The sequence below is a fragment of the Arachis duranensis genome, chromosome 3, assembly GCF_000817695.3.
Source record: "Arachis duranensis cultivar V14167 chromosome 3, aradu.V14167.gnm2.J7QH, whole genome shotgun sequence".
In the NCBI taxonomy this organism is placed as follows: domain Eukaryota; kingdom Viridiplantae; phylum Streptophyta; class Magnoliopsida; order Fabales; family Fabaceae; genus Arachis; species Arachis duranensis.
The window spans coordinates 110,830,833-110,856,624 of record NC_029774.3 but is presented as its reverse complement, the minus strand read 5'-3'; the positions used below and the strand labels follow the sequence as shown (position 1 = coordinate 110,856,624).

At 34.4% G+C, this 25,792-nt stretch overlaps 1 protein-coding gene and 1 non-coding gene across 2 annotated transcripts; both read right to left on the bottom strand.

The window, feature by feature from the left end:
* Positions 1-1,105: 1,105 nt before the first annotated feature.
* Positions 1,106-2,265, bottom strand: LOC107480089 (uncharacterized). Its single transcript, XM_016100207.1, has 2 exons — positions 1,744-2,265; positions 1,106-1,615 (listed from the first exon to the last, which is right to left on the bottom strand). The coding sequence occupies exons 1-2, from the start codon at positions 2,263-2,265 to the stop codon at positions 1,106-1,108; spliced, it is 1,032 nt and encodes a 343-aa protein (XP_015955693.1).
* Positions 2,266-19,026: 16,761 nt separating this feature from the next.
* On the bottom strand, positions 19,027-19,098 carry TRNAH-GUG (transfer RNA histidin (anticodon GUG)). Its single transcript has one exon. It is a non-coding gene; the product is annotated as a tRNA-His (tRNA).
* Positions 19,099-25,792: the final 6,694 nt, after the last annotated feature.

Below are 25,792 nucleotides of genomic sequence, written 5' to 3'. Positions count from 1 at the left end.
TTTTAATGTTTAATGATATANAATAATAATAATAATAACATATAATTGTGAAGTAGGTCATAACAAAGTTACATTGAAAAGCTTAACCACTAATGACCTCCAGCGGAGCTTGGACCTGCGCGCTGAGGACATCAGCTGCGGCTATGTTCCTCGCGTTCACATGTAGTGCACCGACGAGGACCACGCATATCACGCGAATCCATCTCATTCAAGTAGCGGGTTGACTTCGGTCTTCCTTTCGTCGCGCGCCTCAATGTCTAGTTGGCGTTCACTTTCGCTCCTTCTATTTATCCCACGTGGAGGGGTCATCCATCGGAACGAACTCGCCTCTATACACCTTGTAAATTTCAGACATCTTGTACACATCATGCACGTACACTTGCCAATCAAGACGTTGGTTGGCGCAACATGCAAGCACGTGACGACATGGAAGTCACTCGACCTGGAAATGGCCACAGTAGCAGTGTCGTTGCGCAAGGTTAACAGTTTAAATGGTACCATCTTGCATTTCGCGAACCTCAAACATCTCGTTGCGCCTATCGAACCGGTTGACCACAATATTTCCTGCACGTCGGAAGCTTTCCTCAACTCTCTTCGTTGCAAATTCTGAATACGTGAATCCGTTGCGGCGATGCTCATGAGCCTCGGTACTCTTCCGAGTGAACAACTCATTCAGCCGATAAAAAGTTGACCGAACAAGGGCAGTTACAGGAAGGTTGCGTCATGCGTGCACCCTTCAGGACAGAATTTATGGACTCTACCAAGTTTGTCGTCATATGTCCCCAACGATGACCACCATCGAATGCCAACACCCATCTCTCAACACCGATCTCATCGCACCATTGAATATATGCCTCACCCTGCTACCACCAGTGCTCCTTTATATTTTCCGTACAAGTGCGTACCATCAACCTGCACCAGTTGCTTGCAGTGTCTGAATGCTACAATACACGGATAGAAGCTCCAAAAAATGCGGTGCAGAACTCTTACACCTTGAACCTCCTCAATCACGGTAAACGGGAAACGTTTTAATTTGAACACGAGACCTTGGCATTTTCACTGTCATTGCTTTCAACCATACTGGCAGAGTCTGGTAAGAAACTTCCTAATCACCAAAGATTTTTGCGACAGCTTTCTGCTTTGCCAACCAAGCTTTGCGGTAACTCACAGTATAGTTGAACCTGCCTTGAACTTCTGCAATAACAGACTTCACCTTTATCGAGGGGTCTGCTTCGACCAATGGCCTAATGGCATCTGCAATTATGTCTGAGTCCAACTTGACATGATCTTGTGAAATCGTGCCCATGGTGCACGTGTGCTTGCCATTGTATCTCCTGATCTCCCAACAAGCTTTTTTTCGAATCAAGCTAGCTCGGATAAGGCAGTCGCACCCTGCACCATACCCCTTGAATTTCGCATAGAATGTCTGCGGCTCAAACTCATACACAGTGTAATCAACTCCTCTAGAGATTGTGTAGCTTTTGATTGTAGATATCACCGACTCTCTCGAACCAAATTCTATTCCGACACTAAACTCGCCATCTTCTGCCGCAACGTTGCCTTCACCTACGACATGCGCACCGCCATCAGTCAGACAAGGCAAATAAAATAAGCACTATAGAAAACTTCAGTTAATAATTATGACATAACTGTATTCGCATACTCAGGAAATTCCGGAGCATGCATGGCTTTGAGATCTAGAGTCCGCATAAAAGACGGAACACCAAACGGGTGCTGGCTTACAATCACATTGGCTTCATCTTGCACCGCCGGATTGCCTGCCAAGTCTCCATCATCGTTTTCGTCATCGATTTCATAGTTAGCTTTGAATTCGTCTTCACTGTCATTATTATTTTCTTCCCAATCTATATCCCCGAGCTCATCAACATTGATCTCGTCGCCGACCATACTCATCCCCGACTGCTGTTCAAACTCAACGTACAGCTCTATCATCGGCACGTGAGATCGGGTTTGTTGATAAATATACAACATCTGCTGCATACTAGCATCGTCAGTGATGAGCATTATTTGAAATTGTATTAACCATCCAAATACTTGCACAGGACTTCTGTATAAAATATTGCTCACCCTTTTCAAAATGTGGCTTTGAATGTTATTACAAAGACCATTTTGCAACTCGACAAAATCTATGGTACATGGAATGGCAAATGACAACGAACATTCACAAACAAAAGTCACTCCTTCATGTGTGTTTGTTATAACCTCACCGTTATAATATACTCGCAATTTTGTAACACCTTCCATAACTTCAGCCTTAACTAACTCTATTTTTTTTTGACACAGTTATCTGCCAAAAAAATACCCCACTAAGGACTTTATGCAAGAAAGAACAAGAGGAGAAGTGAAGATAAAGATGAACATCACCGGACTTCATATTTATAGGCAAACTTGTGGATTTAAATATTATTTTCTGTACAAAACGCAACCTGCATTTTGGGGCTTCTAAGAAAAAATTTCTGACACTAACAAAATGCAGATTGTATTTTGTGGGCTTCAAAAATTTGTTTCTTTTTCTGACTTAGTAAAACACAACTTGTGTTTAGTATTAAACCGAAATAAAAAAAAAGAAAAACCCAAAACGTAAGCTACGTTTGGTGTATTTCAAAATTCAAAAAAAAAAAAAAATACAAAACGTAATTTACGTTTTGTCTCTGACCCATAGTAATGCAATATTTTGCTATGCCTCCATTTCATGGTGTTACACCATGAGCTTCTCCATTTGCAAAAAATTGAGCCTTAGAGTCATGCATTTTTTTTATTATTTTCTTCTTCCCTCACGCTTCTTCTTTTTCTTCTTCTTTCATTATTGTCATCACCAACACCACTACCACTTGATCCTTCTTCTTTTCTTATTTGAATTTTTTCTTCTTCTTTTTTCTTCTCCTCCTCCATTATTATCATTTTTTTATACATATCGTTGTTATCATTATCATCGTTATTGTTATTGCTATTGTTGAATTTTTGCCATGTTGTGATATTGTTTGATCCAAAATTGATTTTCAATGTGTTTTTATTCATGATTCAGTCTTGTTTGTGTGATTGTTTTCAAACAGAGTTAATTGTGTCGTATTGTTATGTAATTTCGGTTCATTTCTGAGTTAATTATGTCACAATCCATTCTGTAATTTTGGTTCATTTCTGAATTAATTGTGTTGCAATAATTATATAATTTTAGTTCATTTCTAAGTGAATTAAGGTGCATTTAGACTCATGGTCATGTACAATTCAAAACTCTTTCTCTTCTTTCTCCTCAACTACTGCTTCTTTTTCAACTTTTTCTTCTTTATATTCACCTTCTTATTTCATTTTTTCAAAATTCCTTTTGATTTACTCTCTTGAAAGGAATAAAATCAAGAAAAAGAGAAGAAAATATCAAACAAAAAGAAGAAGAAACATATTAATGATGTTGTCTGATCCAAATTTGATTTTGGATGTGTTTTTGTTCATGATTCAATCTTGTTTATGTGCTTGTTTTCGAACTGAGTTTATGTGTGCAATTATTATGGTAAATTTTGGAGTTAATTATGTTGCAATCTATTATGTAATTTCGGTTCATTTTTTATTTAATTGTGTCATAATCATTATATAATTTTGGTTCATTTCTGAGTAAATTAAGATGCATTTGGATTCGTCCGGCACAATTCAAAACTCTTTATCCTCTTCCTCCGTATCTTTTACTGTTTCTTCTTCTTCTTTTTCATTTTTTTCATCTTCTCCTTATTTTATTTTTTCAAAATTCTTCTTAATTTACTCAAATTTAACACAATTTTTTAATTTGTGTGTTAAATTTGAGTTTAGCACTTGGACAAGGTCTTAAAAAATTAGTAAAATTAAATAAAAAAAAAAACATAACAAGAAATAATGAATACAATGAATATTTTTCAAGTATTTTACAAAGACAGACAAAAAAAGCATTTTATCAACCTTCACAACCCCAAAAGATAAAATCTCCCAAACAATTCTGACATGAATTATAAATTTAATATAAGATATCATGAATATATTCTTTTTCTCTAAAAGGCCTTTATTTTAAATCTTTTCTTCTGTTATAGCTAAATTCTCCTCAATTGATGAACTTGAAATTCACATGAAAAATCTCTAAGTTCATGTTAAGAATCTTTTATTATTAACATTAATTGCTTCTCAAACTTGCAGATTCTTTACCATTGTTCTCTATTTCTCTTTCTTTCTGAGTTAATTGTGTCGAAATTGTTATGTAATTTCTGTTCACTCCTGAGTTAATTGTGTCGCAATCCATTATGTAATTTCGGTTCATTTTTGAGTTAACTATGTTGCAATCATTATATAATTTCGGTTCATTTTTGAGTTAATTAAGGTGCGTTTGGACTCGTTGTCCTATACAATTCAAAACTCTTTCTTCTCACCTTCTATTGCAATGACAGCAATAACAGCAGCAACAAAAGAATGACGATGAAGAGAAAACACGTGAAGAAGAATGAGAAAGAGAAGGAGGAGGAGGAGGAACGCGAAGAAGAAGAAGAAGAAGACGACAATGATGATACTGCGTGTGAACGTAAATGACTTAGTTGGAAGAAGGATGTGTACGCGTATAATCACGTTCTTTTTAATGAGAGTGATTTTATTTGGTGTTGGGTCTACTTGATTAGACTTGGATGACAATATTACTTGGATGTATAATAGATTTGTTTTTTTTTTCTTGAGTAAAACAAAATCTAAGCTGATTAAATTTAACTATTGGTTTTAATTTTTTTCATATAATAAAAATATTGTATACATACTAAAATTAGCCAGTTAAAAATATATTCAAATAAATATTAAATTAAATAAAAATATTTATTTAAAAAATTACTTTTTTACACTAAAAAAATTAATTCAAACCAACGGTTAGTATGGTTAATCACAAAATGATCCAATTTCATATGATCAATTCAACTTGAAAGTTGAGATCGTGTGCAATTTTAGCGAAATCCCTAAAACTTTTAATAACAGAAAGTTTTAGTACACTCTAAGCCCTAATGGCTAATACATTGGGAGCTTAAATAGTGTGAAACTGCCAACTCTGGTCAGACCATCACTAATTACTAATTTGGACTTATATATTAGTATTGTCCAAGTCAAACAAGCAGCCAATTTTGAATGAAGTTAATTGGACATTTTCGAAAGGTAGTATATTCTATATTGATTTAATAGAAAGAAAAAGGTATATTCCATAACTTTTCAGCTCGTCTTTAGATTTATAGCACTGTATGTACTATTCAGAACACATTAAATTTATATAGTTTTAAGTCCGGTATGTAAAAACTAATCTTTCTCTACTAAAACTGATGATCAGAATAAGATATTAATTAGTTTGTTCAATTTGTTCATTATTCTTAATTAACTAATAATTATGCTTTTATATATATATATAAGAAATGTTTGTAATGACCAAAGTTTAAGGTAGTTAAAATAACCAAATAATGTGTGGTGTATGATTTTTTGACGCGTGTAGTGAAAAAACATAATTGACCTATATGAGATGCAATGAATTTCTTAATTACAGTAAAACTCATAACAATGGGTACCGGTAGTAGAAGACAAAATTAGGAATTGAAATTTCGATTTGTGGAAAAAAAATTTTGAAGAAAAATAATAGAAATGGAAAAAATAGAATTAGGGTTCCAAGACGGGATTGAATCAAATGGAAGTATAATGAATTTGATTGAGTAGTTATTCTAGAAGGCGGTTAATTTCACTTTGTGGTCGACGATAGTTGTCAGGTGCGAAATTGGAGACAAGCGGTGTCGATTGTTGGTTGTGAATCGTTAGGCGCGTGCTGGATAAGGTGGTGTGGCTGGATTCGGCTGCGAAGGTTTGGAAAACAGCTTGAAAAAAAGAGAATCTCCTCGTCGATGTTGATAGTGCGACATCCATAAAATTGCATCAAGTAGTCATTATAAATATTTTTAGTAATGTAAAATTATATCTGATCGTATAAAATTGTTTATTTTTTTTGTTTATTAGTTAAATATTGAACAAATTTTAATCGAAGAATACAAAAAAAGAAATCAAATTATCCAAAAAAAGGAAAATTCACGCTAACTGTCGTCTCCAGTAGCTACTGCCGGAATTTGCAGTGATACCACGTCTTGTCTGAACGTAAATCTCCGCCACCTATCAAGCATCTGCGAACCCCTGCTCCACCGCAACTGCCCCCGCCACTTCAATGACAACCATCTTCTTCGTGGATAGAAGTTCTGCCCCCTTGTTTCTCGTCTTCAGACGTATGCTCCTCGTGTTGCTAAGCCCCGATCTGAACCGGTGACTCCTTCCACGCCCTGATGAGCACTGCTAAACTCTGGAGGGAACTATCCACATGAATAGGCAATTTTTTTGGGTCTGAACATGCACTTTGAATTACTCTATACTATCCGATGAGATTTTACAATATAAGTGTCCAACTATTGCTTTTTCCCATTTATAAACAACCCACATGATATACACATTTTTTTTTCAATACATTTCTAAATTTACTCTGCTCTAACCAATAACAATTATCATGTTTCAATCGATCACCATTACAATCACAATTTGAAATATTTTTTTTTTTTTACAAAATGCAAACTGCGTTTTACAACTTTTAATAAAAAAGAAATTTAAGACATATAAAATGCAAGCTGTATTTTGAGGTTTCGGAAAAAAAAAATCATTGTTAAAATACAATCTGTGTTCATACCAAAAAAAAAATACAATCTATGTTTTGCAGGTTATCATTTTATAAAATATTTAAATCACCAAATATAACCTGCATTTTGCTCTGACATTATATTAGTATAATTATTTTATACACATCTATTTTAACATTAAACTTAAATTTTTTTTTCATATAAAAAAAATTAGCCTCATACTGTACTAAATAATATTGATATATAATTATTAATTTGTATATGAAGTCATAACTACTTTAGGTCTTGTATCAATGGAAGTTAGTGGTTGATGATGGTGCCCTTCAATCTGTATTATGTAGACATTCCAAAATCTAGGAGACTAGGACGTACATTGATCTCATGTAGTTATTTTGGTCCTTTCTTGTGGAAATAAAATTAAAGAATTTGTTGCAGTGAGCCCGAAAGAGATGGCTTCGTCGGTAGCATCAGTAAATTCTCTCCTTCTGATAGCGTCATCTCGGAGATGCTTTATATTTTAATTAGGAATAAGTATAGAAAATTAATTTTTTATTAATTAATTTTTTATTTTAAAATTATTTTTTGGTAAAATATATTTCTAGTTTTTAAAGTTTGTGAATTTTTTAAAAATATTTTTAATTTTTAATTTTATTTAATTTTATTTCTAACATTTTCGATTCATTCAATTTTGTTCGTAATGTTTTTTTATTTTTGTTAAAATAACTACCTTTAAAAATTTTCAATTTTGTCCCTAAAATTTTATATGAAATTAATATCTAAAAATAATTTTGATACAAATAAAAAATATTAGGGACAAAATTAAATAAAACTAAATGTTAATAATATTTTAAAAAAATCACAATTATTAAAAACAAAAAATATATTTTATCTTGATTTTAGTGTATATTTAATATTATTTTTTTATCTTTATTTTTCAAGAGTTTATGATTTAGAATTAAAATTTAGAATCTACTTTTAACATCTAGGATTTAATTTTTAAAATTTAAGATTTAAAATTTACGCAAAACATTAAAAAATGTTGATATCGACTAAAAAATAATTAATTTCTTAGTTAAACTCTTCAATTAATATACCTTCTATCATATAGTTATAAATGAAACAGTTGATCGTTTGCAGCAGTTGGATAGATACACAATTTAGGAGTCTTTCTTTTGCTTTTTGTTTTTGTTTTTAAATATTTATGAATAATTAATATTTTTTTAAGGGTTGTTGGTCAAAATTAATTAATTTTGAAGTGAAAAAGAGAAAAAGAAAAGACTAGTTAGTTTTATATAAAAGAAAATGATACTTTCCTATTTTACGAGAAATTTAAATGCCACTTTTTTAATTTGCAAAATGTACAATTTTTTTTTTATAAAAATATTATATATACATTAAAAATCAGTCATTAAATCAGTTATTATATATTCGTATATAAATATGATTAAATTCTCATAGTAGTTTTTTAGATTCATGACTTTCACCATTTTAGTCCCTAAGATTCAAAATTCACTATACTAGTCCTCCAGATCCAATTCTAGGCACTATATTGGACCCTAAACGCTTTTCAACGTTGAATCAACGAGCTAGTTCTGACTTGCTATACTAGATACATGGCTAAATAGCGTCTTTTCATTTTAGTTCTTAAATAAGGCAAAAAAAATGTCGTTTTGAAGAATGAAGAGAGATATAATGATTTGTACATCATATAAACTCTTGTCATTTTTCCATTTTTGTCTTGTTTAAGTGTCAAAACGAAACGACGTTGTTTAGCCTTATGTCCAACATGGTAAGTTAGAGCCAATTCAACACTTAGTTCGCTGATTCAGTACTATAAAGGGTTTACGGACCAATACGGTGTCCAGAACTAAATTTCGAAGACCAGTATAGGTAATTTTAAATTTGAGGGACTGAAATGGTGAAAACTGTGAATTTGAAGGACCACTTTAGGAATTTAGTCATATAAATACATATGTCATGTGACTCATTTTTTGTTGTATTTTAAATTTGTATTTCAAACTTAATCTCACATAGAAAGAGACTATAAAACCTTTAAGTCTTATATATATAGATCAGCAAAGGGGCCAAAGGCCCAAAAATAGAGAATTACAGAGGAATTATCCTATTATCTTAGAAAACTTTACTCCCAAAGCTTTCACTATTAGAGCATAACTTAAAAAGGTAAGATGTGATGAAAACCACGAAAAACCCATCAAAATACTCTAAACTTTTTTAGCAAGTAAATCTGCACAAGCGTTTCTTTCTTTGTAGATGTGATGAATTTGCATGCTCCACGATTGGGCAAGGAGGAGCTTAATCGCTTGCAGAAGAGGGGTTCTGACACCCTTGATTGAAGTTTGGGTTTGCACAAAATAAAAAGCACACACGGAGTCTGTCTTAACCATGAGCTTTCTAACACCCAAATCGAAAGCTAACTTGATCTCCACATACAAACCCCAAATCTCAGCCATAATAATGGAGCATTTTTCCAAATTTAACATGAAACCCACTGTGACTCTGCCTTGGTAATCCCTTATCAGACTGCCACAACTAACTACGCTTGCCGAAGAGGACACTGGTCCGTCGACATTTATCTTCAAACAATCAGCCATTGGGAGCTCCCATCCGATATGGTCTTCCCTCCTGGTACTTATTGTTGCTCGGCTAACATCAGCAGTACAGAGGTAACTTTCATAGTTTCTTGCCAAATTTGTAACTTGATTAAGCATGCTATCAAGGTTGTTTGATAATTGGTTGAAAATAAGATCATTCTTGTTTTTCTAAGCTTGGTTGCAGGTAGTTATGAAAAGAATGGGCCAGTTGGTCCCATTTTGCTTGTAAGGACTCCATAGATTTTCTTCTAACCATCTTTGAAGGTCTCATTGAAAGAACTGGTTCTGCAAATTCCTATTTACCAAGCTCTTTTAGGTTCTACTGATAAAAGGCAATCACGCAAAATATGGTGCAAGATTTCAACATTATTTGGAGATCGAGGGCAATCGGCCACCTCTGTAAGCCTTTTTATGAATCTATTTTCATTTGTTAGTAGAGCATTTTGAGCTAGCAACCAAGTAAATACTTTCAGTGTAAAACCCAAATAATTAATAACTAATTAATTTATAAATTAATATTTATTATAGAAAATTGAATTTTATAGTTGTGATAGAGCTAATTAAAACAAGAATTTTGACATCAAGTTTATAGAATTTGGCCCAAAATTGAGTCGAACAAACTGAATCAAGCGAATCGGACCTAAACCGAGCCCGTGGGCCCAATCCACTCACTTAAAAATGAGCTTCAGCTTATTCTCTTTCCATTTGCATGCTGGAAATGCTGCAGCTCAGCCATAGGAAAGGAATTACACTTTGCAAAACCTAAACCCACACTTGATAATCAAATCTACATAATTTTTGATTCGAAGTTCCGATCGTCGCACCGTTTACGGCCACGCAACCGCGGCGTCGAACTTTACAAAGCCCACAAGGTTATTTAAGAGGTAAGTCACATTTTCTCACCAGTTTTTCAGACCTTGATTTCAAAAATTTATGTTATTAGTGTTGAGATTTTGAGTTCTTTGAAGTTATAGGATTCAATTAGCTTGAGAAAAACGTTTAATCTTGTCTCTTTGGTGCTTGGGTAAGGTGAGAATCCTTGAACCCTAGTAGAATTATTAATTTATTGTGTTTGGGTATTAAGTTGTTCTATTTGAATGTGGTAATGTGGATTAGGTAGTAGGGGCGTTATCGATTCGATTTGGTTCGGTTTTGAACCAAAAACCAACCGAACCGAACCAAAAATGGTTTGCTTCGGTCGGTTTTTTGATAAGTAATTATGTTTCAAAAAGCTCTTTAGTCAGTATTATGTTATGTTTGGTTAAAGAATATGAGGTTTGGTAACATAGGTTTGAGTTCTTATTGCTGCATGTTGCTTCTAATTTGCTGTAGTTGTTGCGAAAATGGTTAGGGGCTGAGGTTTATGTTGCCGTTGATTTTGGACTGAGAGAAAAGAGTTCCATTGACACGTTTGGTCTATGGTTCCGACTTGTTGAGGTATGAAGTTTATTTTATGGTTTGGAATTATTATAAATGGATATTGATGTGAGAATTATATATTTTTTAGTGATTGTATAAGTCTTATGTATTGTCTGGTTATTTTGGATGAATATGATTGTTGTTTAATTTAATTATTCACTAATTTTTGCTAAACTGGTGGTTCCTGAATTAATTCTTTAAAGTTTGAAAATGAATTTGATTCGTAGAAAATGATTTTTCGAAAATAAGATTTTAAGCCTGATTGATTGTGGATATTATTGAGATTGTTGGTAAGTCGCTATGCGCCTCGGGCAAGGACTGTGGCAGTCTCCCTCTTGTCAAGGTAGCGGTGTCGGCGTAGGGGTTGAGGCAGTCTCCTGCCTACGTTGAGATGTGAGGGCTGTGGTAGTCTCCCGCTCACATAACCTTTCTGCTGCCAGAGTGAACTCGAGCACTATAACCCGAAAGGGTATGCCGAACACTATAACTCGCAGGGTGCAAAATAAAGAAAGAGTGAACAGGGAAATATATCCCTGGTCGTGGCAAAAAGGCAACATCCCGGGGTGTGTCGGGTTAGCATTTTGAATCGACAAGTGATATCACGAGGCAATAGGATATACATTCATCATATGCATCTATGTGGCATTGTTTGGGTGTGCATATTGTAATTGGTTTGCCCATGTGAATAATTATGTTTAACTACTAATTGCTATACTTGATGTAATTGTTTTGTTTGTGTTTGAATCTCTCTACTTGTGTTTATAACTGAAATTGGTTGGATTGTGGTGAATTGGATGTTGGTTGAGTTGTTTGGGCCTGAGGCCGTGATTGATTATGTGATGGGTCGGAGGCCGTGATTGGTTTGAGTTTTTAGTCTAGTAAAGTATGAAAAATCAAACTGGTTTAGTATAGACTTAATGAACCTATACTTGGAATAGTGTGGTCATTCATACTGTCTAGGAAAACTTTTAATATTTGATACAAAAGGTTTTGGGTTTTGAAAAATAAACAGATTTCTCTTTTAAAAAGGATTTCAGATTTTTGAATGTAAATCTTTGGTTTTTGAAACAATACATAAGGCGAACAACGGTCACTGTACTCTGAAAATATATTTATTTTACGTATCTTATTATAGCAATTCTGTAACTGATGAGCGGATATTTTATATGCTTTTTGGCATTATTTTCATATAGTTTTTACTGTGTTTTATTTAAGTTTTATTATGTTTTCATAGGTTTTAGTGCTAAATTTATATTTTTGGATTCTACTTTGAGTTTGTGTGTTTTATGGTGATTTCAGGTATTTTCTGACTGGAATTGAGGAGCTTAAGCAAAAGTCTGATATAGAGACAGAGAAAGCACTGCAGATGCTGTCAGGATCTGACCTCCGTGCACTCAAAGGAGTATTTCTGGAGCTATAGAAGTCCAAATGGCACACTCTCAATGACTATGGAAAGCTAACATCTAGGACTTTCGAAAAATATATAATAGTTTATGCTTTGCTTTGGAAATAAAGGTCCAAAACAAGCGTTCAATGCCAGCCACCTGCCCCATTCCTAGCGTCCATCGCCCACAGGGGAGTAGCTGTCGTCCAACGCCTAAAAAGTAGTCCCAAGCCAGTGTTCAATGCCCCTAAGGAGTCCTAGCACGTGGAGACACCCTTGGCTCAGCCCAAACACTCACCAAGTGGGCCTAGAAAGTGGATTTTCACACTACAAGACTAGTTTATCTTATTTCTGTAATCCGTAGTTAGCAGATTAGTATATATAGAAGGAGATCACTCTTGTTTACAGAATTTTTTCAACTTTTGATATTTTTCTTCCCCCATCATACTTTTCAAATAGTATGAGTCACTAACCTCCTAAGGTTAAAGTTGGGAGCTCTGCTGAGTTTCATGGATTAATAATATTACTGTTCTAGTTCAATATGTCTGATCCTATTCTCTTATGCATTCTCATTCTTCATCTTATGAATTGAGGGTGACCCATGCTAATCACCCTTGTTCTACATGGGTTCCGTGCGAGTCCTGACCCGGATAGCGTTGAACCAAAGTTAGAGATTGCATTGCGGATTCCAATAGAGTACCTGGGCAACTTTAGATACATGACATGAAATTCTGTTGACCATGACTAAGTGAGGTCTCTGTGGTGCTAAGGCTAGAGTATGAAAAATAGTGTTTCCTGATCCAGAAGATCTGCCTTGTCTGTGGTACCTTGAGTAGGATCATGAAGGGGAGTGGATTGCTTAGAACTTCATCTTCTGCTACAGTGAGAAACCTAGCGGTGGCTTGATGAGAGGACATGAGTCACTTGCAACATGGTAGATTGCTGCAGTGGAGGAGGTTACCTTAATGAGAGGACATGAGTTAATCACTTACGGATGCCATTGAAGGAATCAGAAAGTTATTGAAGTAGACAGTAAGAAAAGTTAATCCGGAAAGACAAAGCATCTCTGAAGCCTCAACCATTCTCATACCATTGATTTCACACCTATCTAGTAACGTTTTACTTATTTATCTATTTTATACGTTTTCTCGTGACAACTATATTTTCTATCCGCCTAACTAAGATCTGCAAGGTAACCATTGCTTGCTCAAACCAACAATCCTCATGGGATCGACCCTTACTCACCTGAGGTATTACTTGGACGACTCGATATACTTGCTGGTCTATTTGTGCGAAACGTGCGGAGCCAGTTTCGTGCACCAAGTTTTTGGCGCGGTTGCCGGGGATTGTTCGGATTTGACAAACTATCAGATTATCTTATTACTTAGATTAGGTACCTTTTACTATTTTGTTTGAGTCCTTTGTTTTCTTTTCAAAAATGTTTTAAAACCTTTTCTTTTCTTTATTAATCTTTGTCTTTTGTTTGAGTTTTTTGTTCTTGTTCTTGTTAAAGTTTCGAACTTTCTTGTTTTCTTTTCAAAAATAGTGTCTTTTGTTTGAGTCTAGTGTCAATTTTTAAGTTTGGTGTCCCTTGTGTGTTTATCTTTTCTTTAAGATTTTCGAATTGTTCTTAGTGTTCTTTCTTAGTATTCAAGTTATTCTTGTTTCTTTTCTTGTTTTGATCTTAAAATTTTTAAATTTGGTGTCTTTGGTGTTTTTCTTTTCAATTTTCGAAAAACTAGTGTTTTAGATCTAAAAATTTTAAATTTGCTGTCTTTTAGTTGTTTTTCTCTTTCCTCATTAATTCAAAAAATAAAAATATATCTTTTTATCTTTATCCCAATTTTTTTTGAAAATTCCAAACAAAATTTTAAATTTTAATTTCAAATCATTATCTTATTTTAATTTAAAATTTCGAATTTCAAATCTTATCTTTTCAAATCTTTTTTTTTAAATATGATTCTTTCCTATCTTATCTTTCTTTTAAATTTTAAAATTCAAAACTTTTTCAAATCTTTATCTTATCTTATCTTAATTTTTAAATTTCAAAATCAAATCTTTTCAAAATTCAAAAATCTTTTTCAAATCTTCTCCATATCTTATCTTTTCAAACTTATTTTCAAATCTTTATCTTATCTTGTTTCAATTTTAAAATTCAAAATCAAATCTTTTTCAAATATTTCAAATTTTATCTTATCTTTTTTAATTTTAAATTTCAAAACTTTTTAAAATCAAATCTTTTTTTAATCTTCTATCTTATCTTATTTTCTAATCTTTCTTAATTAGTTACTTGTTTTCTTTTCCTTCTTTTTCACTCAAGTTTTTAAATATTTTTAGTTAATTAGCTTTTAATTTTCTTCTTGTTTTCGAAATTAAATTAATAAATAAAATAAAGCAAAGAATATGCAGATAAAGAAGAATTTATCTACGACTTGTAACTGATACCAGATGATAAGAAAAAATTAAAGCGAAGGATAAAAGGAGAAGAAAAAGACGGAGAAAAGATGCAACAGAAAAGATGATAGATAAGAATTTTTTCTACTAGACCTCTAAGAAATCTGTTCTTAGCAACTTAGGTCATCGGAAGAAATTTTTCACTAAACCTTCAAAGAACCTGTCCTTGACAATCTAAATTAGAGGGATGAAAATTGAAATAGACCACTACGCAGAATTACCTTAGTGTTGGATCTATCAATCTTGTTCATGCAATAAGCGAAGCAAATCACTTACCTTACTTAATCACACTAAAAAAATTATGCATAAAATAACTGAAAATTTTATTCATCAAAAGTTGTGTATATTATCTCACCAAAGGTGTTTAAATGTCCCCTAACAAACTAACTAAAAGATAAAATAAGATAACTTAACTTAAATCAGATTTGACCTTATTGAATTAGATCATATTTGATTCAAATTTAAAATCCTAAAGTTATATGATAACTAATTTAAATCAAATCTGATCTTATTAGATTAGATTTGATTTGATTTATATTTAAAAACCCTAAAAATACTACTAAGCAAATCAAAAGTAAATAAAATCTTTTAACAAACTCTAACAACAAGACAAACTAAAATAAATGCCAAAAAATTCGAAAATTAATAATAAATTATGCCTCCCACTGAATTTGAAAAATATTATTGGGCTTCTTACTGTCCTGACTTAGCCCAATGGGCCTTATGAGTTGTCGTCATTTCAACACCACTATTTTTGAGACAAACTCTTGGTCTCCTTTATGTCCAAGACCGGTATAGTATAATTCTTCTAGTCTCAAAAATGATAAAAATACCCTCCTAAACATGTATTATAAAATATTATTTGAGAATCTATTTCTAATATTTTTAATATGTATTTTATATTTCAATATATATTTTATATGAAAGATTGATTTGATGACTTATTTTTTGTATACACCTAACATGGTTATATTATAAAATAATATACTCTTTAGTCTACTTGACCACACATAGATTTTGGACTTGCTTGTTCTTGAGTTGTTGCAAAAATAATGTTGGAGGATTTTCGTCGAAACCATTCCACCTAAGAGGAGGACAGTAATAAATCCTTAAGGATAGTGCCTAACACAATTCATGGTAAAGTTGTTCTAATAATATTCTTTCAGATTATTTATTTATAAAATTTTATTTGTATTTAAAGTAGCTAAAATATTATTTAAAAGTCTATTTTCAACATTTTCAATATGTATTTTGTATTTCGACATGTATTTTATATGAATAATTAATTTGACGACTTATTTTTTATATACATCTAACATGGTTACGCTATAAAATAATGTACTCTTACTAAAANCTTATTACAACAATAATAAATATATATTTTATGTTATTGTATTTTTATTTTAGTTAAGTAAATAATTATCACTAAATCCACCTATGCTGTACTTGTGGTACATAACCAATCCCAAGCATGGATAAAAGAGGAGGGTTGTGTTAAGCATTCGACAGCCAATATAAAAACTTAGTCGACTCTTCATGACATGGATCAAAGACGTGATTGTGCTAAAGCTAGGTTATTGCCTGGAAGCAACGCGCTGTATAGCTCATGTACAATGTCAAATGAGCAAAAGCAGCTGCATTGGTGTCCAGGTGTTGTGTTCAATGAGCAAGAGTTCCTGTATTTTCGTGAACGGACGAAGGTAAATAAGATAGTTCACAAAAAAAAGGTAAAGGTAAAGGTTGGAGTGACAAAATGTTGAGATTTGGGATATGAAATATAGGCACTCTAACAGAAAAATTCATAGAGGTAGTAGGTACCATGACAAGGAGAAAGATTAACATCATGTTCCTACAAGAAACAAAATGGCTCGCTGCGAAGGCTAGGGAGTTAGATACTTCCGGGTTCAAACTTTGGTATACAGGAAAGGTGAAGAATAGGAATGTGGTAGGTATTATCATGGATAAGCAATGGAAGAAGGATGTAATGGATGTCAAGAGGGTAGGAGATCGGATCGTCTTTATCAAATTTTTACTGGAAGGAGGTACTTTTCATGTGATTAGCGCCTATGCACCATAAGTGGGTTCGGACGAGCAACACAAGATAAAGTTTGGGGAGAATTTAGAGAGTTTAGTTCAAAGCATACTTTCGGAAGATAAGATTTTCTTAGGAAGAAATTTAAATGGCCATGTTGAAAGAGAAGTGACTGGGTATGGAAGTATTCATGGAGGACATGATTTCGGAGTGGTTAATACCGAGGGTAAAACTATTTTGGACTTTTCCTCAACCTTTGACCTTTTAATCGCAAATACATGTTTTAAAAAGAGAGGCAAACATCTTTAACCTATAGGAGTAGCATGACAAGCTCTCAAATCGACTTCTTCTTGTTGAGGAGAATCGACCGAAAATTTGCATTAATTGTAAAATTATTCCGGGAGAGAGTTTAATAATACAACATAGGATGCTCGTCATGAATTTTCGCATTGAGCAAAAATTGAGGAAAAGACATTATACAAAGAATCAAAAAATGAGGAGGTGGCGGATGAAAGGTGAGGAACAAATAAGCTTCCTAAGATGGGAAGGAGAAGAGGCAAAGTGGGATGGAGATGGAAGCGCAGAGGAGATGTGGAGGGAGATACTAGAAGTTATTAGAAGAACAGTGAAAGAAAGTTTTGGTGAATTTAGTGGGATAGGACCAAGGGACAAGGAGTGTTGGTGGTGAAATGCGAGTATACAAGAAAAGATAAAGGCAAAAAGGGAGTGCTTTAAGGAGTGGTTTTGTGCCGCAATATAGATAATTAGGAAAAATATAAGGCAGCTAAGAAAGAGACAAAAGTGGCTGTAAGTGAAGAAAGAACAAGAGTATATGAGGGTCTCTACCAGTCTTTGGGTATGAAGGAAGGAGAAAAAAGGTATATATAGAATCGCAAAGAGATGTAAAAGAAGAACGAGAGACTTGCATCAGGTTAAGTGCATAAAGGATAAAGACGGAGAGGTTTTGACTCAAAAAGAGAAGATCAATGAAAGGTGTAAGAGCTACTTCTATGAGTTATTTAATAAAAGACATGAGACTCTTCCGAACCTTGGTCATTTATGCACAAGGGAAGAAGATCAAAATTTTAACTACTATCAAAGGATTCGAGACTTCGAGGTAAAAAAGGTTTTAAGACGGATGAAAAACAACAGGATAGTAAGATCCAATAATATTCCTATTGAAATTTGGAAGGGTCTTGGAGAGAAAAGTATCAGTTGGTTAACCAAGCTTTTTAATGAGATTTTAAGATCATAGAAAATGCCATATGAGTGAAAAAAAGATGCCATATGAGTTGTTTTCCATGACTATTTTTTTCATGTGCTTATCAACAATGGTGAAATTCAATCAAAGCTTATACTATAAAAAATAAATAAATTCAAATAGACAAATATGTGAATATTGTATTATGTGATACAACATGCAAGTTATAGCACATTCATGCTCTCTTTCTCCTCTCCTTTTTCTTTAGTAATTTCTAAAAACTACTTAATGGAATTGGATTATTATTGACGAAGAATTTAAAAAAAATTTAGAAAAAAAATAATTTAAAAAAGGGAAGATAAAAGTATTATTAATGGACTTAGAAAAAAGGATAATTTGCTGGCAAAAATGGAGTTGGGATTCACAGTGGTGGTAGAGGTAGGAATTAGAGTTAATGTCAACTTTTATACGATCCAGTAAAAAAATTTTTGAAGTACTATCTTTTTTCTCGTTAGTATCCGAAGAATTCAAGAAGGCAGTCGACGGAAAATTTTTTTCCAACGACACCGTTGTCGTTAACGGCGTTAAAACAAAGTCGTCGAGTATAAATAGTGATTGAATTAGTTCTTATAATAAAAATTCATATTTATAAGAGAGTCCATAAATTATTGCCTATTTCATTATGTATTCTGATCTTTTAAAGATCAAAATATTCTTTCATCACTCTAGAAAGCTTCTTGTTTGTCATGCTTAGTATAATATTCCTAATTCCTAATGGATTCCAATGGAATTTAATTTGATGCGATGCCGCAGGAGTTTCTCTCCATATAGTGGTTTTGTCATGCTTAGTGTAATATTCCTAATTCCTAATGGATTCCAATGGAATTTAATTTGATGCGATGCCGCGGGAGTTTCTCAGTTTCTCTCCATAAAGTGGTAATTCATCTTCTGTTTTCTTTTTTGTTTTATTTTTATTTTTTCCACGCCTTTTTTTGTTTGTTTTGATTTTTTCTCCCACAACCATCTATCCCTTGCCCCAAATTTCTAGTTAGACTTGAGTATTGATTCAAGCATGAACCAAGTCCACAAACACATGTTGATATTTTGTTTTTTTTTAAGCTATGATAAATTCAAGAAAGAATTCAAATTAAAAAAAATGCAATGAAATAGTGTAGTATAGTAATAACTAACTACAAGACTTACCAGAAATCAGAAAACTACAAGTGTTTTTTTAAGAAATGATGGGGTTAAAAAGTTGTGGCTGCTGGGATTCGAGCCCAGGTCTCCACGGCCACAACGTGGAATCCTTACCACTAAACTACAGCCACTATTGGTGATCATTTTGGCCTTAAATAGCTTTATATAGTAGTTAGGCAACCAGTGGAGTGTCACCTTTTAAAAGAAAACTGGAAAAGTATGCCTCTTAAGTCTGAACTCTGAACGAACTTGAACCACGCTCAGTCATTCATATGTATCTTTTTTGGGATAGAATAATTAGAAGAACTATCTTAGTCATGTAGTACTTTTTATTACTTTGTTTAGGCAAGAATTCTTTTATTTAGAATTAGTTAATTTCTGGAGATAGTAGCAGTGTTGGTCATGGATTTTTTACAATATTAAAAGCGGCTTCTTATAGATACAGATCCTACTAATAATTTTCAACGTCTAATTAAATAAGTAAGACCACACTAATAAATTTATATGGATTGACTTCTACTATCTGCGAAACAACAAAACATGTGATAAAATCTTTAGTTAAATTAAAAAAATAGGGCGAAAAGTTGTGAACAAGCTAAGGAAAAACAATAGATTTTTACGCATTAAAATTGCCCAATATAATACCTGTAGCCATAGGTTTCAAATAACAAGCATTTTTTATGCATGTGTTTAGGAGTAGAAATTTACACTGAAAATGTTTGCTTCACATAACAATGATACATAATGATGCTAAAGATGGCAACGGTTTCGAGTATTCTCTGGAATTGTGATTGTATTTAGGTCTAGACGTGAGGTCTAGGCTCCTTTTGAGGCAACATTTGACTTGTATTGGTGCTAAGGTGTTGCCATCCGAATTCCCTATGAGGAGGTGGGGAGTAGTACTTGCAAGGGACTCCGATACTTAAGTTAGCAAGGGTTCAAAGCAGATTTTTTAGTAAATTAGGTCCTGAATATACCTGAGGGTGTCAGTGTATTTATAGGAGAGTAGATAACTACTTTTTAGTGTAGTTCCACCTTTGTTGGTGGATAACCGTTTCTTTTTTTTAAGAAAGTTGTTGACATCTCCCTTCTAGATAAATGAGAGATGTCTTAGGAGTTAGTTGCGTATATAGATAAGTAGGGTTAAACTGTCGTCGTCGAGTCCGACCTCTTTGAGGTTGGGTGGGTGTAGAGGAGGCATGATCTCTTGTGTGAGCCTCTATTCTTTTTGGGCCTGGCTATATTTTTGCGCTTGAGTATGAATAATACTCCTACTTAAGTCCGATCTTTACAAGGTCGGACTCAAGCATTGGTGGATCAAACTGATTCCTTGTAGATTAGCGCATTAGGTCGAACAGACTGCCCTTTCGGGATTGCGTCAGGTATTCGACGTGTTTTAAATTAAAAGACGTTACGTCTTTTCATATCTTGCACATGTTACTCTACGGTTATCTTGGTAATGATGCACGATAAATGAGGGGTCATGAAATCGCCCTTTTGTCCCTAGTGTCTTATAAATACTCAAACTCATTTCTCTTTCTTCTTTTTTGCCTTTCTTCTGAAACGTTTGCATTCATTATTTTCTTCCTTTCAACAAATCTCTTTAACTTCTTTTTTTGCAACCACTCTTGCATTCAAGATTTTTTCTATCTTGACGCTTAGAAGGCTTTGTATGCGCTTTTGAGTGGAACGTTTGTATTTTACTATTGTTGTGCATCATTTTCATTTTGCATTCTCTTCAAGGTTGGTTTTTTAACATTTCAAAACTTCTTGCTCTGTTTCTCTGCTTTAAACTTTTTGTTTTTGAGATTTATGTATCATATTCAAAAATTGGGGTTTGAAAGTTTGCTTCTTTTCTTGAACTTGAATTTCTGGAACTTGGACTTCAATTGTTGTTGTTTCTGTAAATCTGGACGTGGGGTTATACTCCATGTTGTCCCCAAATGTTGCATTTTTTTATCTACTAAAGATAGCACCATTTTCATATTTGAAAATGCTATTTCTTGGTATTCGAGAGGTTGTAGGAACTGCAACGTTTCTTTGTGTTGTTAAAGATGACCCGACCTCTTTGGACTTTTTTATGTTGTTTGGCTTGCCAACTTGTAATAATAATTTTTCTTTTTCTGTATTATAGGTATAGCTTTTATGTCTCAGTCAGTTATTCACAACATGTCTTCGAAAGTCTCGTCCAACCTGATTTGGGTAGATATATTTGTTCTTAGTCCTGTCCCTATTATTGATGACGAGTATGCTGAGATCTTTCATAGGCATCATAGGTTATGTCTAAATCAGGAGGATGAGAGAAAATACAAAATTGTGGTTGCCGATCCTGATGAGAGGGTTTGTTTTCACTGACTTGATAAGTCAGAGCGTCATTTCATCTATGTGTATGATTGCTTCTTTACAAAATTAGGACTTAGCCTTCTTTTTTCTAATTTTGAGTCCGAGATCCTCAAGATCTGCAATGTTGCCACTTCCCAACTTCATCCTAATTCTTGAGGTTTCTTGAAGATATATCAACTTTTTTATTGGGAACTTGGCGTCCTTCCTTCTCTTAAGGTTTTCTTTTATCTTTGTGTCCTCACAAAACCTTTCAACTCCAAGAAACGAGGCTGGATCCCCTTTCAAGTTGTTTAGGGGAAGAAGATTTTTGTCATTTTTGATGATTCTTTCTATGACTTTAAAAATTATTTTTCAAAGATTCGTTCTGTTGAGAGTGTCTGACCTTTCTTTCTGGGTGAGGGGGATGAGCCCCTTTTTCCTTTGTATTGTGAAGAGCATCCCGTAATAGTTAAATATAACTTGGACGAATTAGATGAGGTTGAGAAGAGTGTATTCGCTTTGTTCCAGGAGTGTTGGGGCTAACCTCCTTATCTGGATACCAAGAGATTTTTAGAAAATCCAAGCAAACTTCAATCCAAACTAAGTAGCTTTCTTTTTTATTTTTGTAGATATGGTTTTGTTGATTTGTCTTAGTAGCTAATATAACCCGACTTTGATGTCGTGCGAAAAAGATGGTTCCTAAGTCAGCTGCTATAAAAATGCTTTGGACTGCCAGAAAGAATGTCATTGCATGGAATATACAGCTAAAAAGGGTCGTTGAATCGGGTGACCTCTCCTCCCCTTCTAAGTCGAATTTAGGTGCCTCTGCCTCGGTAAAAATAATTGTTGATCCGACTCATCCTCCTTCTAGTTCAGGTAATCAAACAATTCCTTTTTCACCTCTTAATCCTGAGCCAATACCTAAAAAATGTAAGACTGCTGAATCGGTGGGTATTTAACCATTTATGAGCAGGGCTTTGATGCAATGGCTTGGTGCGAAAAACGCATCTTTCCACACAACTTCATTAGCATGGATGACATTTTCGTAAGGAAACACCTTCAGGTACTTGTCCGAGGTGGAATTCAGACGGCCGAGGTGTGTACTGCTTTGTTGAAGGAATTGAAGAAGACTTTTTTTGGTGCCACTCAGCGTACTTTGACTGATTTACAAGTTGATGTGGCGTCTTTAAGGGAATCAAAAAAGGAGTTAGAGGGTGAAAAAGAGTCACCTATTTTTGACCATGGCAAGGCTTGGGAGAGGGTAAAACAATTCAAGGTCATCTTAACTATGGTGGAGGGCTTGAAAAAAAAGGCTGAAAAGAGTTACACTAGGGTCTTTGGAAAAAAACTTGATTTGGTAGACGAGGTTGCCAAGTCCAGGGAAAAATATGCGGAGCTGGAGAAGATTATAACTGAAGGAATGGACGAGTTAGTGGTAAATTTGAAGGCCCAATTCCGAGTTGTAGCTCTCGAGGTGGACCTTTTCCTCATTAGTCCTGACAACGATGTGGTGAATGAGAAGATAGTCCCCGCGCCTGAGGATGAGGAGGACACTCCTATGTGTGACCCAAAGACCTCAGAGGTTCAGGTCGAGGGATGGGTGATGAGCCTACTCTTTCTCTACTTGAAACTCTTCCAATCTCCACCATGTAGCCTAAGGATGTTTCTAACTTGATTTCCAGTGAATAAATTCCTCCCCTTTAGTTTTAGTTTCAGAGTATTTGGATGGCCCAGCTTGTAGGTATTTTGTTTTGTATTAGTTGTTGTTGGAACAATATTTTAATTTTGCTACTAAAACAAACTTTCCCTCACAAATTTAATATGTGGTAGTTTGTCATATGAATGAATGTATATATTTTTCCTTGGAATATCTTTATTTGGCGTAGTTTGTTTAGTTTTGTGTGACTTTATAAAATTTTAAGTCACTTGATAACTTTTTTGTTCTGATTTTGTTAAGTTGCTAAAGACATCGGCCAAGTAAGTCGGTCGTTATGTTGGACCTTTGGTTATGAGATCAGTATTGTTTTTTCCTTAATCTACTGTGTCCCGACTTTATGTAGTCGGTTATAACATGATACTTTTGCGATTCATTTTTGGCCCAAATCTACTGTTTATGATTGAGTATTTTGTTCTTCATCCTTAAAGGATTAGTAGTGTCAACAGGTGTGCTAATCCCATTTTAAATTCATTTACTAACTCGACAGAGCTTATATCCAAATTGTGCTTGAAAACACTTTCGCATAACTTTCTAAATTGACTAGACATAGCATTTTTAAAGCATACGACACACAGCACATGATTTTTTATTACTCTAGTTTTGAATACGTAACATATTATTTGGATTAGGATGATTTTCCAAAATTATGATTCCACATAAGATTCAATTGGAATGGACTAGCTTGAATACATGACATATAATCCAATCTGAGGACTACTGATGAGCGGATAATTTATACGCTTTTTGGCATTGTTTTTAGGTAGTTTTTAGTATATAATTATTAGTTTTTATGCAAAAATCACATTTCTAGACTTTAGTATGAGTTTGTGTGTTTTTCTGTGATTTCAGGTATTTTCTGGCTGAAATTGAGGGACCTGAGCAAAACTCTGATTCAGAGGCTGAAAAAGGACTGCAGATGCTGTTAGATTCTGACCTCTCTGCACTCGAAATGGATTTTCTAGAGCTATAGAAGCCCAATTGGCGCGCTCTCAATTGCGTTGGAAAGTAGACATCTTGGGATTTTTAGCAATGTATAATAGTTCATACTTTGCCCGAGATTTGATGGCCCAAATTGGCGTCAAAACGCCGGTCAGAGACCCTTTTTTGGCGTTAAAAGCTAGAGTTAAACGCCCAAACTGGCACCAGAGCTGGCGTTTAACTCCAAGAAAAGCCTATGCACGTGAAAGCTTCAATGCTCAGCCCAAGCACACACCAAGTGGGCCCTAGAAGTGGATTTCTGCATCATTTACTTATTTCTGTAAATCCTAGGTTACTAGTTCACTATAAATAGGACCTTTTACTTTTGTAGTTTCATCTTTTGATCATCTTTGATCTTGGGATCAGGTCTTTGAATCTTTTTTTGATTGTTTTATGTTATTTGGGAGGCATGGCCATTCGGTCATCTCTAGACCTTGTTCTTATGTATTTTCAACGGTGGAGTTTCTACACCTCATAGATTAAGGTGTGGAGCTCTGCTGCTCCTCATGAATTAATGCAATTACTACTGTTTTCTATTCAATTCAAGCTTATTCTTGTTCTAAGATATCCATTCGCACTTCAACATGATGAATGTGATGATCAAGTGACACTCATCACCATTCTCACTTATGAACGCGTGCTTGACAACCACTTCCGTTCTACCTGAAAACAAGCTTGAATGCATATCTCTTGGCCTCCTACTTCACGACGCATGGTTGCCTCTCCTGACAATAGAGTCTTCTATTCCATGCGATCAGAGTCTTCGTGGTATAAGCTAGAATCAATTGGCAGCATTCTTGAGATCTGGAAAGTCTAAACCTTGTCTATGATATTCCGAGTAGGATCTGGGATGGGATAACTGTGACGAGCTTCAAACTCACGAGTGCTGGGCACAGTGACAGTGTGCAAAAGGATCAATGGATCTTATTCCGACACGATCAAGAACCGACAGATGATTAGCCCTACGTAACCCATAGTCGGACAATTTTCACTGAGAGGACGGACGGTAGCCATTGACAATGGTGATCCCCCAACATACAGCTTGCCATGGAAAGGAGAATGCATGACTGGATGAAGGCAGTAGGAAAGCAGAGATTCAGGAGGAAGAAAGCATCTCCATACGCTTATCTGAAATTTCCACTAATGAATTACATAAGTATCTCTATCTTATTTTATGTCTTATTCATCTTTTAATTATCAAAACCCCATAACTATTTGAATCTGCCTGACTGATATTTATAAGATGACCATAGCTTGCTTCAAGCCGATAATCTCCATGGGATCGACCCTTACTCACGTAAGGTATTACTTGGACGACCTAGTGCACTTGCTGGTCAGCTGCTCGGATTGTGAAGAAGTGTGAAAATCACGATTTCGTGTACCAAGTTTTTGGCGCCGTTACTGGGGATTGGTCGAGTTTGGACAACTGACGGTTGGTGCACGAAATTGCAATCACACTTTGCAATCCCGCACAACTAACCAGCAAGTGCACTGGGTCGTCCAAGTAATACCTTACGTGAGTAAGGGTCGATCCCACGGAGATTGTCGACTTGAAGCAAGCTATGGTTATCTTGTAAATCTTAGTCAGGATATCAGAAATTATCAGGATTGATCGTAAAAATCAAAAGAACATAAAACAGGTACTTGAATTGCAGTGATGGAGAATAGGTTGAGGTTTTGGAGATGCTCTGTCTTCTGAATCTCTGCTTTTCTACTGTCTTCTTCTTCAAACACGCAAGGCTCCTTCCATGGCAAGCTGTATGCAAGGGTTTCACCGTTGTCAGTGGCTACCTCCCATCCTCTCAGTG